This window comes from Theobroma cacao, chromosome 9 (assembly GCF_053813885.1).
Source record: "Theobroma cacao isolate CCN51 chromosome 9, ASM5381388v1, whole genome shotgun sequence".
Classification (NCBI taxonomy): Eukaryota; Viridiplantae; Streptophyta; class Magnoliopsida; order Malvales; family Malvaceae; genus Theobroma; species Theobroma cacao.
This window is the reverse complement of record NC_142647.1, coordinates 18,446,587-18,462,970: the sequence shown is the minus strand read 5'-3', so window position 1 is coordinate 18,462,970 and position 16,384 is coordinate 18,446,587. Positions and strand designations below refer to the sequence as shown.

At 33.9% G+C, this 16,384-nt stretch overlaps 1 protein-coding gene across 1 annotated transcript; it reads right to left on the bottom strand.

Annotated features, from left to right (window-relative positions):
- Positions 1 to 1,052: 1,052 nt before the first annotated feature.
- On the bottom strand, positions 1,053 to 2,845 carry LOC18589450 (scopoletin glucosyltransferase-like). Its single transcript, XM_007014429.3, has one exon. The coding sequence runs from the start codon at positions 2,696 to 2,698 to the stop codon at positions 1,235 to 1,237; it is 1,464 nt and encodes a 487-aa protein (XP_007014491.3). The 5' UTR covers positions 2,699 to 2,845; the 3' UTR covers positions 1,053 to 1,234.
- Between the last annotated feature and the right edge of the window lie 13,539 nt (positions 2,846 to 16,384).

The following is a 16,384-nucleotide window of genomic DNA, read 5'->3' as shown; positions in this document are numbered from 1 at the left end:
TAAGATTTAAATAAAGTATGAGGGATATTGTAATCCTAGGCTTGTTTGATATTTTCTCAAGTTATTATTTTGATTTTTCTTGCTGGTTTTAATTTTAGTTTTAATTAATTATTTAATTTTGATTATTTGAATAAGATTAAATTGTTCTAATTTTAGTACTTAGTAAAATTTTAGATCAATTCCCTATGGGATCGATACACTGCTTGCTAATAAACTATCTATTCGATATGTATACTTGCGTAGTAGGATTATAACTGACACAAATCCCTACAATCCAGTCATGTAATGCCTAAAAACCAATCACGTAATGCCTAAAAATTAGTCACGCAATACCTAAAAGCCAATCTTACAATACTTAAGTCACGCGATGCCTAAATACTAGTCTGGCAATGCCTACAAACTAGTGACGCAATGCCTAAATACCAATCTTGCAATACCTACAAACCACTAACGCAATGCCTAAAAACATTTCTTTCTCCTCTCCCTAGAAACTAGGGACTTAATACTTAAAAACTAGTAATGCAATGCTTAATAACTAATTGATTTGCCTACCCACAACAGCTAGATTTACATTGCCAAGGTCATATAGATCTTTAATTTATAGACATATCTAATCAATTTCAACTCCTCGACTTTGAGATTCTATTCTATGAATATAAACTAATAAACCCAATAACCCAAAACATATACCTTGATGTCATCTTTACTCTTTGGGATGGTGAGAGAGAGCTGGATGGCGAGATAAACAATATTTTGTAAGTGACAGAAATGAGGATGGCAAGAGAGTGTTGGATGCCCAAATAAATAGTAATTTTAGAATTTTTCTTTTGGCTGACGAAATAGACAAAATCGAGATCATTTACTTTGCTTGAAATTGTTTAAAGGGCATTGTTGTCAAGTTATGTCAAAATTTGAATAAAAACAGTTAAATTATTATGAAGGTTATTTTTTATTTGAGTTTATGAGAAGAGTTATTTTTCACAATTTCCTCTTTTTTATATTTTAAGTTAGTTAGAACTGGAACTAAGAGTAATACTCTTAGCTCGGATCTCTTGGAACAACAAATAATTGAAAATTTCTTAACTTTGCTCAACAAGGAAAATCAAAAGTGAGGAAAACTAAAAAGAAATACAAGGACAAGGTTTGTGGAATTCTTTATCATTATTTATTTTCATACAATATCTTGAGCTTGATGCATGAACTTGTTGTCTTTAGTCTTTCTTTAATGGATTTCTCATTGCTCTACTCGAGGGCTCTTCAATCTCAATTCATCTAACAAAGCGTTCAAACCAGAGTGAGACGATCCACCTTCTTCAACAGCCCTCTTTGCCATCTCTTTCAGTGCACTTGCTCTGTTTCTTATTTCATTAGCTTCTTCACCAACCATCAGCTGAGTCACTGCCTTTGTTATGTTTTCTTTTATCACTAAGAACTTCTTATCTTCCATCCATCTACACCATTCTTGGGCTCCAACTCCAACCCCTATTCTTAGTATCTCTGTTACGAGCCTTTCATTACAGAACTGCTCATTACTAAGTGGCCATGTGACCATTGGCACTCCAGCAGTGATACTCTCCAGTGTCGAATTCCATCCACAATGAGTCATAAAGCCTCCTATAGCTTCATGATCAAGAATCAGAACTTGAGGTGCCCATCCCCTTATAATCAAACCCCTCCCTTCCATCCGTTCTTCAAATCCTTCCGGTAACCACTCTTCTTTGCCTTTGTTATTCACCTTCCTTACAACCCAAATGAAATCCTGTCCAGAAGCTTCAAGACCCATAGCAATCTCATAAAGCTGAGCAGCTGAAAACCAGGACACACTTCCAAAACATATATAGAGAACTGATTTGTGTTTCTTTGAGTCTAGCCATCTTAAGCACTCAATTGTGTCAACTGAGGCAGCATTTCCTCTTTCTGCTTTATCGTCTGTGTTGCTGTTGCAGAGAGAAAGAGGGCCTATGTGCCATGTCTTTCTTCTCATAACCTTCTTGTAGTGTTCTACATAAGCTGGTTCCAGCTCTTGAAAACTGTTCATGATAGCTCCGTAGCTTGTAATCTCAGATTCGAAGGCTTGATTCATCAACTTTTTTATTTCATCATACACACTTGATTCTCTAAGTTCAACTGGTTGTTGCAGTCTTGTCATCTTTATCTTGTCTGGAATTCCAGGCACTTCAAAGGGTTGATAATCAGATGTTATATTTTTCTGAGGCTCATAGCGCAGTAAGCTATCAAAGACACTGAGGGCAAAATAGCTTGTCCCATGAAAAACTAGCCTCGGAATCTTCAGCTTCCCTGCAACTTCTGTGGCCCATGGAAACATTGCATCTGCCACCAGGCAATTGGGGTGGCAGTCTTCAAGCATTTGTTGAAGGGGTTGTTGAAGCAAGCTAAGAGCCTTGATGAATTTAAGACCCATTTCTTGTGAAGTAATGGAACTTATGTTCTCACATCCGTCGGGCAGGCCAGCATCCATGGAAGGGAACTTTATTATTCGAATATCGATCTCAACACCCAACTTCCTTTCTCTTTCAATTATTTGAGAGAACAAAGGAGCATTAAGTTGAGTGGTGACAATGGTGGCTTTCACACCTTGCCTTGCAAATAGTCTAGCCATGTCCATCGTTGGGATCAAATGTCCATAAGCCAAGTGTGGAAAGAACAAGATATGAAGGCGATGTGGTTTTGAGTCCATTTAGCTTTGTAGGAAATTTAAGGAGGCCAATTTGATGGTTGAAATGTGGAACGCTAGAAGGATATGATACAGGGAGAAATGAAAAGCTGATTATTGAAAACTCGATAGCCTAGGTTTCTAATTTATAGACACTTCATATGATGAGAAAAAGTCAGACTCATAGTTGCTCCTTAGTAATTTCCTCTAAGTCGACTGTTTTTGTGCTTAAACTAGCCTTAACGTGCAAGTAATGACTTGTGAGGTGCTCTAGAATCGGTCTTCGAATATTTGCAATTTTAATAACTTTTCTTTGTGGACTTCTGCCTTCTTGATTGTGACAAGTACTGGCTCTTGAATACTCTACCTATGGTCAATTCAGCAGTGTCAGATCAATGGGGTAAATGACCAGCATTATCACATTTATTTGACTATCTAATATTGCTAGCTATTTGACTATTATCTTTTTAAAAAAATTTCCTCAATCTAACCTCGAAGGCTTGCTCGAGTCATTTTCCAGCACATATTTAATTATTTTCAATTCATTTTAGATACAACTATGTCATATACCTTAGTTGACAAGGAAATACTTACATTTAATGGAAATTTTTTATTTTCAGTCTAATTAATGCCTACACAAGGACTTCGAGTATTGATCTCTTTCCATGAATTGTTTCATCTTTGAAGATTTGATGTATCGTTCTTTTGCCTAGCAGATTTTATGTCCTCTGGGACATTATTCTAAAACGCAAAAACTTCAAATGAATTAATTGGTAGGAACTGTTGTGATTCAATTTTGTTAACATGCAGCAACTAAAGCTGCAAATATTGTATGAACTGTAAAACGGAGCATGAAAAACCAGTAAAAAGAAAACTTGTTTTTCAGCTCATTGCTTGCAGGCGCGCGGAGCCTCATTTAGTTTTGGGGGGCCACAAGTTTTAAAATTTTTTTTATATTATATGAAGTTTTTAAAATTTTTAATATATTCTCTTAATAGCCCCCTCATAAGAGTAATTTGTATATTATTTTTTTATTCTTTTGAAACTCTAAAAGAGATTGAGCAAACATACTTTTCAAAAAAGAAGATTGAGGAAATAAGATTTAAATAAATAAATCTCATTAGTAGAATCTTATTAAGTCAATAATTTTGCTTCTAAGTAACATGATTAAGCAAAAAAATTTTCTTTTCCTAGAAGCCATATCCCACCTCTCTTTGCCGTCGTGTTGCAAAGGAATTCACTTTCACCCAAATACGTTGATTTTGAAGCCTTTTCTAAAATGGTTAGTAATATCGTATTAAAAATTGATTGATTTTCATTTGAAATCTTAAAAATGTGGAGTTTAGTTAAAAACTAAAATGGTTATGTAACAAATGCTGAACAATGATTTTGGTTCAAATACCAAAAAATATGTAATTTGATTTAACATCTCAAATTTAAACTTATTAGCATTTTAGATTTTAGTAAAATGGTTAATTAACACTTCAAACGAATTTTAGTTTTGATAGGAATTTAGAGTTTTATGATTATATTCAATGAAAAAAAAAAACCCTAATGCCTGTGGAAAGAGAACAATTTTATACTTAATCTTGTTATTTAGAAACAAAATTGTTGACTTATAAGATTCTGCTAATAACATTTCTTTATTTGAATTTGTTTCCTTCATCTTTCCTTTTAAGGTTTAAGAAGAATAAGAAAAGAATATAAAAATTGCTCTTGAAATTACAAAATTTTGTAAAACCTAATTTTATTAGAAGAAGAAGAGAATGATAAAGTTAGAAAGAAGTAAGAAAACAAGAAAAAGAACGATGATGGAGAGAGATAAAAAAATGAAAATATTTTATTTATTAGTTAATTAATCATTATAAACTTTTTAATATTTAATTTAAAATATAAAAAAATTTTATTTTCCTTCGTTAATGAGATGATACATTTTGATAGACTGACTGTTTCTATTACACTGTCATCGCATTAAATATAAATTCACAATTAAAAGAGTTTTTCTGGGTTACGAATCGTTTTCTAGATAATTAATCCATAAGACTCAAAACCTCGGCCTTATGATGGCGTTGGCAGTTGCGCCCCGCTGCCGAAGAGCCAAAAACGTGTTACGCGTCCATTCCAGCATCTTTGCATGAGAGAAGGGTGTCACGTTTTATTGTTTCTCAGTCCTATAATTTTAGAACAGTTAGGCTGGCCGGCGGGAGATGTAGAGAAGGGAAATGGAGAGCAACAAAGAGAGAAGAGAAAAGGGGGAAGCAGAGCAAGTTAGAGACAAGAGGACGAAGGAAGATGCTGCAGCTTCTTTTGAAAGCACAACGAAGACAACAGGGATGGATCCAATGGCTAAAGTGGTGATTAACGAAACAATCGTATCTGATGCTGCTGCTGATGGAGCTCAAAATCCTGATGATGTCCTTGCTCTCTCCAGATCTCTTCACAAGATCGACTCTTCCCTTCAATAGATATAGAAATTTGACGTTTCAGTATTTCAAAAATAATGTCCAATCTATTATCACTTTGCTTATTTTCTAATTGTATGGTGTTGATTGTTGAGTTCTTTCCTTGGGGATTTTTTTTCTTTCTCTTAAGTCACAAAGAAAGAAGACGACATGAATTCATTTGATTCACAGATTGAGTGATAATTGATTCAAAATTTAAAGAAAAACTTAGAAAGCAATATATTTAATTTTGCAGCCTTCTCTAACATTTCAAACGCATCCCTCTCTAAACGTATTTACTTCTCCACATGTTATTTTTTTTCTTAATTTTTCCCTTTTTTTACTTTAATATTTTAATAGATAAAACAAAATATAGTAACATTTAATAACCTATAAACTATAAAATAAATAAATAAATTATTAAATAAATACATTCTTTGAATATGGAAAAACGAAATACGAAATGAATAAAATAAGGGTTTATATTCATGTATTGGAGGTGCATAATTTTTATAATTTCTATATATTATAAGCCATCATCCGTCAAATGATGTCACGTAGTCAAAATTAAATATTAATAATTTTTAAAAATTAAATATTAAAAATTTTTAGAAAAATATAAAAACATGAATACAATTTTTTTTCTGTCCAATTGCCTTTCAACCGGTTTTTTTTTCTTCGTTTTTCATTTTTAATTTCTTCAATCCCATCATTTTCTTCTCTTCTTCTTTCATTAAAAATAATTTTAACAAAATTTATAGAACTTTAAGGGCAACAAGATAATCCAAGAAAAATATTTAAAGTTTAAAATATTGATTTGTTTGAGGATTAGACATAAAGAAACTTTCTTTCTTCCCCTTCGTCAAAGTTTATCTCCCTTTTTGCTTTCATGTCGGCCAAAAACATTATTTCTCTTGACTTCCTAGATAATTGCTTCATCTACACAAAAGCCTTTTTATCTCGGATTTTGTCAAGTTAATCTCGTTTTGTTCTGTTAAAGAAAAAATTATCAATTTGCTCGTTGATGGTGGAACAATTAATTATAACTTGAATTGATACTTCAATCAGAAAATAATTTCAAATTGCAACTTGAATATTTTGCCCACAAAGAAATTCTCAGTTTCTCACTGGTAATGGATGAATTAATTTGTGTGAAAGAAGATTTTGATTTGGATACTTGTGGATGAAGAACAAGAATAAGAGAGAGAAGTACGGAAGAGTGATTCTAAAATATTTTATTTTTTATTAGATTAATTATTAATTTTTTTAATATTTATTTTTAAAAATCTATAAGTTTTTATATTATATTTATTAATGATGAGGAGTGTCTTGGTGCATTTGTAGTGTATAGAAGTTAACACTATTAGTGCATTAAATATAAACTCTAAAATAAATGTGTTGAGATAAATATGTGTCAGATGCATATTGATATTTTGTTGACTCCATGTGTTTTTTATGATAACAAAATATTCTTTATGTTGGTCCCAATTAAATGTGCTAGAGGGGGAGTAAATAGCACAATTTGACACTTTCAAAAATTGTCTCTAAGTGTAGACAAATGCAAGATAAAAAAAGAATGAAAATAAAACAAAAACAGAGTAAATAAGACAGCAGAATTTAGAGTGGTTTGGTCCAAGACCTACATCCACTACCTTGATTATCAAACCAATCTACTAAGAACCGGTGAAATTCACAAGCTTTCACCAAGCTTAACAATGGCTTTTACCAGGCTTAGCCAAAACCTTTCACAATAGTTTTTCCCGGGCTCAACTATAACCCAACACCTAACTTTTCAAGGTTAAGTTAGAACCTTAATACAAACAAGCAATCCTAGCTTGATTCAACCCCTTAAAGTGACCCTTTCACTCTAAGAACATAAAAAAGAAATGAAAAAGAAGTGTACCTATGATCACAATGTTGATCTAAGTGGTACAAGTTAAAGTGCAAAATACAATTACAAGGATGGGCGTTAAGTGTAATGAAGTGCAGAGGATGTTTTCTGGTTTTTCAACTCTTTTGTGTGTTCTTGGAAGCCTTCAATACACTTCTAGCCATTGGAACCCTCTTTTATACTTGGAGAAACAATTCTAATGGCAGTTTAACAGTTTTCTGGCCGTTGAAAATAGTTGGGAGTTGGTTATGGCCATTAATCTGTCTTTTAGTGTAAAATTCAAACTTGCAGGTAGAATGCTCTTAGTCGACTAACCGATATCTTAGTCGACTAAGTCGTCTTTGTCTTCTGTTCCCAGTTTATGGCAGTTCTGGCAGTGTACACTTAGTCGACTAAGTCATTTCTTGGTCGACTAAGTTGGTTCTATTTCTTAATGCTCTTTAGCCCGCCAACCTTTGATTTAAATCTTCGCTAACTACCTCTTCATTAATCAACTAAGGGGCTTCTATTTTATTGATCAATTATGGCTTCCTTATTTCTATGCTCTTTGATATGTGCATTTTAACGATTGATTATTTATCTGCATAGAAATTTTTTCATGCACACTCAAGTAGAAATATTAGACACAAATGAAATAGAAATGTTTTATTATCATCAAAAACTAATGGAGCCAACAATCTATCTCTTTTTGATGATGACAAAACATTCCTTAATTAATAACACAGTGTCTTTTTATTTTTCAATTCTGCAGAAAAATGAGGATTACTCCCCCTAAATATGTGCTCCCCCTTTGTGTGTGCATATTTTGCTTATCTATTTTAGCAAATTTTATTCATGTCATATAGAAAATAACATTATTCATTCAGAGTATACATATGCAGAAATATAAAGTGATTTACAGCAGGTGAATGTTGACAGATTATCATCCAAATTTCAGCAGTGTCCGTCAACAATATATCATTTTCAGACTTTGTTTTTGTCATTAATTATTCATCAGATGTAGTATAGTTTGCATCCATATATATCCACAACCATTCTCCATTTATGAAAACATAACAGAAATCAATCATCAGCATCATTTCTCAATATCAGTACAGCACCAGATTTTTATCAGCAGCAGTTAAAATACCAAGCAACAGTTGAAATACCATAGATAGTAAGACATCATCAGATATTTATTATCAACAACCAAATAGAATAAACATATTAGCATCCCATTTTACACACAAAAACATAAACACTAGAGTTAAATCTAAGTGTTCAATTGCCATCATGGCACAAACAGCAGATTCCCACAAATTAACAATTAATGTTCCTAAACTGCCCCTAGACAGTTTCTACTTTGTATCTCCCCTAAATTCTCTCCTAAGGTCCCTACCATAGTTCTTCCCCTTTTTGTCATCATCAATTCCTAATCAACTTCAAAGGAGGATGAAAGAGAGGATTCATCATCCGTGTAGTATTTGACATTGAAGGGTTAAGGAAAGTATTCTGGTTGAGGAGAGGGTTGAGGTGGTGATTTCTCAGGAGACTTTTCAGGGGATAAAATCAGAAGAGGGTCTTGAGGAGAGGATATTGGTGCTGGCTTGGCCTTTTCAGCCAATTTGGATGATTTCCTCCTTTTGATGAACTTTGTTTTAGTTGCCATTGTTTTCTTGCCCATGCCATGTGGTTTGGACTTTATCTGTGGTTCTTCAGCAACTTTTGCTTTTCCTTTCCCTGACTGCCCTTCTGTAGTAAGAACTAATGGAGATGCTACTTATTGAGCTTTTGCCTTAGTTATCTCTTTCTCAGCTTGCTCCTCTTGAACCATTTGATGGAATAGTCCCATGATTGAAACCTCTTCAGAATGTGGAGGAGATGGTTGAGGTTGGGGTTCAGAGGGGGGATTTTCATTAAGTGATCCAAGCACCTCGGTACCTTGATTAGATTCATCCTTGCTCTGAGGCTTAGGTAAGGGTGATTTTCTTAGTTGTTCTACCTCAGGTTCATAACCTTCAACTTGCACCTCAGCTTCCTATCCTGTTGGAGCCAGACTGGGAGTTGCAGAACTGTTTACAATAGCTGGTTCAGATGGCACTATTTGTTTTCCTTTCATTTTGCTTTCCATTTCTGTTAACCTTTCTTCAATTTTCTGAATTCTTGCTCCTTGGTCAGTGAGCTTCCCATCAAATCTCATTAGTAGATTAAAGATTACCTCATTTGAGAATTGAGATGGTGTTGCCTCTGGTTGAGTAGGTAAGGAGGATTCCTTTCCTAGACCAGCCTTAGGGGTTTTAATGTATCTTTCTCCATCAAGTTTGTACCATATTTTAGGTAAGCTTCCTAAATAAATGGCTTGGTCTCTAGTTTTAACCTTGTCAGCCTCATATCTAGAACTCCAAATCGCTTTCTTCTGCACTAGAAAAGTGATGATATTTCCATAAGGCAAGTTGTTATTCTCCAGTTTGCATGCACCTCTCATTCTTTTAATCATGAACCTTCCCAGATTAAATGCAACATCACTAAAGGCATGTTCCATTCGCCATAAATCTTGGAGGCTAATGTAGCTTAAGCTTCCACTCCTACCATGAATATTGGCGGCAACAAAGTAATGCAGAATCCTTATTTGAGGACTTGTAATAAGCCCTGCATTACTCTTAGAGAAATACTTTTTTTTCTTCCCTGTGATCATTTCCCACAAGGATGAGGGGTCATATTTCTTAGGGAATTCAAATTCTCCCTCATTACACTCTATCTTAAGAAGTTCCCCTAAATCTGCAGCATGACAGTAAATTCCTTCCCATTCAAAAACACATTCAGACTCTTATCAGAATAATCATCTGGTTCTTCCAGTTCATCCTTGTCAACAACAATACTTGAGTAAAATTCCTTAACTAAACTAGAACTGTATGATCGATTTTTAAATGTGCTGAATTCTTTTAATTTTAGCTCTTCAAAATAATATGATAGACTTGTCAGAATTTCAGGCATTTCACTAAAGCTTTCCCAATCAATATATTTTCCACAAGTGATGGGTGCATTCTCTATTTTTCTAAATCTCTCTTCATGCACTTTATTTCTGAATTTAGAAGATGAAGAAGTACCTTTCTTGCGCAGTTTGCTCCTTTCTTTCTTCTTTTCAGATTTATGGCTCTTCGATTTTCCAGATTCTTTACTTATAGACCCCGATTCAATCATTTTCTTTTTCTTCAGTATTCCAGCTTCTAGACTTTCTTTCAGCGGCCGTTTGCCTTTCTTCTTCTCAATAATCTCTTTTCTCTAAGAGGTTTTAGCCATTTGGTTTGGAAGATTTTCAACACAGGATTTCGAATGGTTAAGGGGTGAGGGTTTCAGTTTCAAGCTTTGGTTTCAGCAAAGAGAGTGAATGTAAAGAGAATGGGTTGAGAGCTATTTAATTTCAAGTGAAAAATTATCTGAATTCCTCTATTTAAGTGCAATTTGTAACTCCCTCTTCAAAATTCAAAAATTGCCTCCTAAATTTGTTTTTGGTTGGAGCGATTTTTCTTCTCTATTTTTGTTTCCCAGTGGGTAGTTTCTTCTTATTATTTTATTCCCCATGCCTTCAACTTAACTGAGTCTTATTATTTAATGAAACAGAATGCTCTTAGTTGACTAAGATTTTCTTTAGTTGACTAAGTGCCTTCTGTTTTGTGTGTATGAGTCAAAAATTTTTCCTACAACTCCTGCATATTAATCATTCCTAAATTCCTTCTAATCTCACAAAATCTATCTTCATTTAGAGATTTGGTAAAGATGTCAGCTAGTTGATGCAAAGTATTCACAAACTCAATTTTAACATCTCCCTTCACTACATGGTTTCTAACAAAATGGTGCCTAATTTTAATGTGTTTAGTCCTAGAATATTGCACAGGATTTTTTGATATATTGATTGCACTTGTATTATCACAATATATTGGAATATTATGTACTGTTATTCCATAGTCCTTTAATTATTGTTTAATCCACAAAATTTGTGCACAGCAGCTGCCTAAGGAAATATACTCTGCTTCAGCTGTTGAACGTGCTACAGAATTTTGTTTCTTACTTGTCTAGGATACTAGCATACTTCCTAGAAATTGACATGTTCCACTAGTACTTTTTCTATCGATTTTGCTTACTGCAAAGTCTGTATCCGAATAGCCTATAAGATTAAATGATGATTCTCTAGAGTACCATATTCCTAAGGTTTGTGTTTCTAAAAGGTATCTAAAAATTCTCTTAACAGTATTTAAGTGTGATTCTTTAGGCTGTGACTAAAATCTAGTACACAAACACACACGAAACTGAATGTCTAGTCTGCTTGCTGTTAAGTAGAGTAAAGATCCGATCATACCTCTATAGAGCTTTTGATCAATACTTTTTCCTTTCTCATCAGCATCAAGTTTGGTGGATGGACTCATTGGTGTGTAAATTGGTTTTAGCTTCAGCATATCAAACTTTTTGAGCATATCTTGAGTGTATCTTTCTTAGTTGATGAAGATTCTTTTTTCACTTTGTTTGATTTGAAGGCCAAGAAAGGACTTCAGCTCACCCATCATGCTCATCTTAAATTCACCCTGCATCTCTTTGGCAAAATTCTTGCATAAACCCTCATTAGTTGCACCAAACATAATGTCATCCACATAAATTTGAACAATAATTAAATCAATTAAATATCTTTTGATAAACAATGTAGTATCAATGCTACCCCTAACATATCCTTTTTCAATCAAAAATTTTGAAAGCCTCTCATACCAAGCTCTAGGAGCTTGTTTCAATTCATACAAGGCTTTATGGAGTTTGAAAACATGATCTGGTTTTTCAAAGTCTTCAAATCCTAGTGGTTGTTCTACATACACTTCCTCTTGAATGAAACCATTTAAAAATGCACTCTTTGCATCCATTTGGTACAATTTAAAATTCATAAAGCATGCAAAGGCAAGCAACAACCTTATGGCTTCAATCCTAGCAACCGGTACAAAGGTTTCATCATAATCAATTCCTTCCTTTTGGTTGTATCCTTGGGATACTAACCTAGCTTTATTTCTAACTATATTTCCTCGCTCATCTACCTTATTTCTAAACATCCACCCATTTTGTTCCAATAATTGGGTGGTTTAATGACTAAGAGACTAATGACCACACACGATTTCTTTTGAATTGATCAAGTTCCTCTTACATGGCCAACATCCAACTTTCCTCTTTTTCTGCTTCCTCAAATGTCTTAGGCTCAATTTGAGATATGAAAACTAAAAACTCACAAGTCTTTCTTGTTGCTCTTCTAGTCTTAACTCCTTGTGAAATATAATCTATGATTAGGTCTTGTGGGTGATCTTTTGCATATCTCCAACTTCTTGAAAGATCACTATGCTGAATTTATGTTCTTTGCAAATTTTCTAGAGGTGGAGTTTCATTTTCTCTTCTAGGTGAGCTTTCTTCATTATTCTTATTGTTTTCCAAGCTCATTTCTTTCATTTGCTTTTCTAGGATCTCTACATCATCATCATCATCAGCATGAATTTCCTTTTGTAAGGCATTGAACTCATCAAAAACTACATGGATTGATTCTTCAATAGTGAAGGTTCTTTTGTTGAAAACTCTATAGGCCTTTAAGTTTAATGCATATCCTAAAAATATTTCCTCATCACTCTTTGCATCAAATTTACCTAAAGATTGTTTTCCATTGTTTAACACAAAACATTTACAACCAAAACTCTTAAGGTGTGAAATATTTGGTTTCCTACCCTTGTAAAGTTCATAAGGAGTCTTTGATATCTTGGCTCTAATTGAGACTCTATTAAGTATATATGTTGTTGTGTTCACTACCTCAGCCCAAAAATATTTAGGTAGGTTATTTTCACATAGCATAGTTTTAGCCATTTCTTTTAAGGTTCGGTTTTTCCTCTCTACAACTCCATTTTTCTGGGGTGTTCTAGGTGTAGAAAAATTATGATCTAACTCATTTTCATTGCAAAATTTCTCAAATTCATCACTTTCAAATTCTCCTCCACGATCACTCCTAATACTAACTATGGTTAGTTTTTTCTCATTCTCAACTTTCCTACAATGACTTATAAATGCTAGTAGAACATCATTCTTATGAGCAAGAAAATAAACCCAAGTATACTTAGAGTAGTCATCAACTATTACAAAGCCATAAGATTTTCCTCCTAGACTAGTTGTACTTATTGGACCAAATAGATCAATATGTAGCAATTCAAGAGGTCTAGATGTGGATACAATCTTCTTAGTCTTAAAGAATGTTCTAACTTGTTTTCCTAGTTGGCAAGCATCGCATATTTTATCATTTTCAAATTTTATATCTGGCAGTCCAATAACTAGATTTTTCTTGATTAATTTTGACATAGTATGCATGCTCACATGTCCTAGTCTTCTATGCCATAGCCAACTATCATTTTCAGCATTTGCTACTAAACACATTTCACAATTTATTTCAAGATCTTCAAGAAATACAACATACATATTCCTTAATCTTTTTCCCATAAATGAGACTTTGTTTGTGCTTATATCTATCACTTCACATTTATTAGGATCAAAGCATACTTTAAATCCTTTATCACATAATTGACTAATACTAAATAAATTATGTTTCAAGCTTATAACCAACAATACATGACTGATTTGAGTTTGGGAGTTCTTACCAACAGTTCCTATACCATGGATTCTACCTTTTGAATCATCACCAAATGATACGGTTCCTCCCTTTCTTTTGTCCAACTTAGCAAATAGCATTTTATCTCCTGTCATATGCCTTGAGCAGCCACTGTCCATATACCAAGGCTGCTTCTTATTGGGTTGAGCTCTTGAACATGTCTCCTTTAAGTGCAGCTCAACCTACAAAACAGAATTTCAGTTTTTCTTTATAGGTACCCATACTTTGCTGGGTCCTTGATTGTTAGCAAAAACATAGGATCCTTTTGGAACCCATATTTTTCTTATTTTCTGTGTGCTCCTTTTCATAAAACAATCATACGATAAATGATCAATTTTATTACAAGTATAGCATCTAGACAATCCATTAGCAGAATTTTTCTTGTAGTAGACATTTCTTTTTGAAGTTTAAGAGTTGTGTTTTCATCAAGTGTTTTTTGCAAAGCTTCAAATTTATTTTCCAGCTCTACTTTTAAAGCTTCAAAATCTATTTTTGAATGTTCTAACTCAACTTGCAGAAAAAATCTTTGCTTAAAAACAGACTTGAATTCTTCTTTTATCTTTTCCAAATCATTTTCAAGTGAAGCAGTCTTTTTCTTTAAAGTCTTGTATTTTGAAAAGAGGTTTTCAAATTCATCATAAAGGCACTCATACTCATCTTGTAAATCATCAATAGAAATATCATAGGGGGATAAAGATACCTCGAATTCAATTTCCTATGCCATCAAACACAGATTTGCTCTTTCCTCAGCTTTTCCTTCCTCACTTTCAGAACTTGATGTGTCACTATCTGACTAAGCAGCTGCCACCATTGCCTTCTTTGATTTTTTTTTTTGGAGTCTCATCCTTCAGTAATGGGCATTCGGACTTAAAATGTCCACGCTTCTTACATATGAAGCAGGTCAACTCCTCTTTTTTGTTGGAGTCAAATTTGTTTCTTGTTTTCCATGAAGGACTTTGATCTTTTCTGAACCCTCTTCTAGCTAGTCTCTAGTTTCTTCTTCCCATAAGCTTTCTGAATTTTCTTGCAACCAGTGCCAACTTTTCATCATCATCATAGGATAGCTCTTCCAGCTCTTCTTCAAGAATGTTGGCTTTCGATGCAATGCTCTTTTTCTTTTCTTTTGCTTCCCTCATATCTTTTTCTTTTTCTTTTTCTTTAAGTTTAATTCATGAGTGATGAGAGAACCATAAATCTCATCTAGAGTAATGACATTTAGGTCTTTGGCTTCTCGGATTGCAGTCACTTTAGGCTTTCAATTTTTTGGTAAGCTTATAAAAAGTCTTTTAACAATCTCATGCTCGAGTATTGGTTTGCCTAATTGACTTAATTTGTTTGTAATGTTTGTGAATCTATCTAACATGCTGGTGATATCTTTACCAGGCTCCATCTTAAACATTTCATAATTGTGTGTCAAGAGGGCTATCTTGGACTCCTTGACTTGATAAGTCCCTTCATGGATAATCCTAAGCTTATCCCACAGTTGTTTAGCTGTTGTACAGCTTGATACTTTGTTGAATTCTGTGGGAGTGAAAGCACAATGTAATGTATTGATTGCCTTAAAATTTGTTTAGACTCTCTTAGTTTCAACCTTGGTCCATTCAGACCTTAGCTTTAGGATCATCTCATTTGTCACTACATTTATAGTAGAGGGAAGGTATGGTCCATCAGTTATAACATCCCACATCTCATAATCAATTGCTTTAATATATATTGACATCCTAGTACTCCAATAAGGATAGTTAGAGCCATCAAACAGAGGTGGTCTGTTTGTTGATTGTCCCTCAGCAACTATGGATTTTTGGAAAGCCATTTGGATCCTCCCAAAGGGTGTTAGACCTTAAGAATAGGGAACTTGCTCTTATACCACTTGTTGGTCCCAATTAAATGTGCTAGAGGAGGGGTGAATAGCACAATTTGGCTCTTTCAAAAATTGTCTCTAAGTGTAGACAAATGCAAGATAAAAGAAAGAATGAAAATAAAACAAAAACAGAGTAAATAAGACAGCAGAATTTAGAGTTGGTTCGGTCCAAGACCTACATCCACTACCTTGATTATTCAACCAAGGATTTTCCAACCAATCCACTAAGAATCGGTGAAATTCACAAGCTTTCACCAAGCTTAACAATGGCTTTTACTAGGCTTAGCCAAACCTTTCACAATAGTTTTTCTTGGGCTCAACTATAACCCAACACCTAACTTTTCAAGGCTAAGTTAGAACCTTAATACAAACAAGCAATCCTAGCTTGATTGAACCCCTTGGAGTGACCCTTTCACTCTAAGAACATAAAGAGAAATGAAAAAGAAGTGTACCTATGATCACAATGTTGATTTAAGTGGTACAAGTTGAAGTGCAAAATACAATTACAAGGATGGGCATTGAGTGTAGTGAAGTGCAAAGGATGTTTTCTGGTTTTTCAGCTCTTTTGTGTGTTCTTGGAAACCTTCAATACACTTCTAGCTATTGGAACCCTCTTTTATACTTGGAGAAACAACTCTGATGGTAGTTTGACAGTTTTCTGGCTGTTGAAAATAGATGGGAGTTGCTTCTAGCCGTTAATCTGTCTTTTAGTGAAGAATTCAAACTTGCAAGCAGAATGTTCTTAGTCGACTAACCGATATCTTAGTCAACTAAGTCATCTCTATCTTCTGTTCCCAATTTCTAGCAGTTTTGGTAGTGTACACTTAGTCTACTAACTCATTTCTTAGTAGACTAAGTTGGT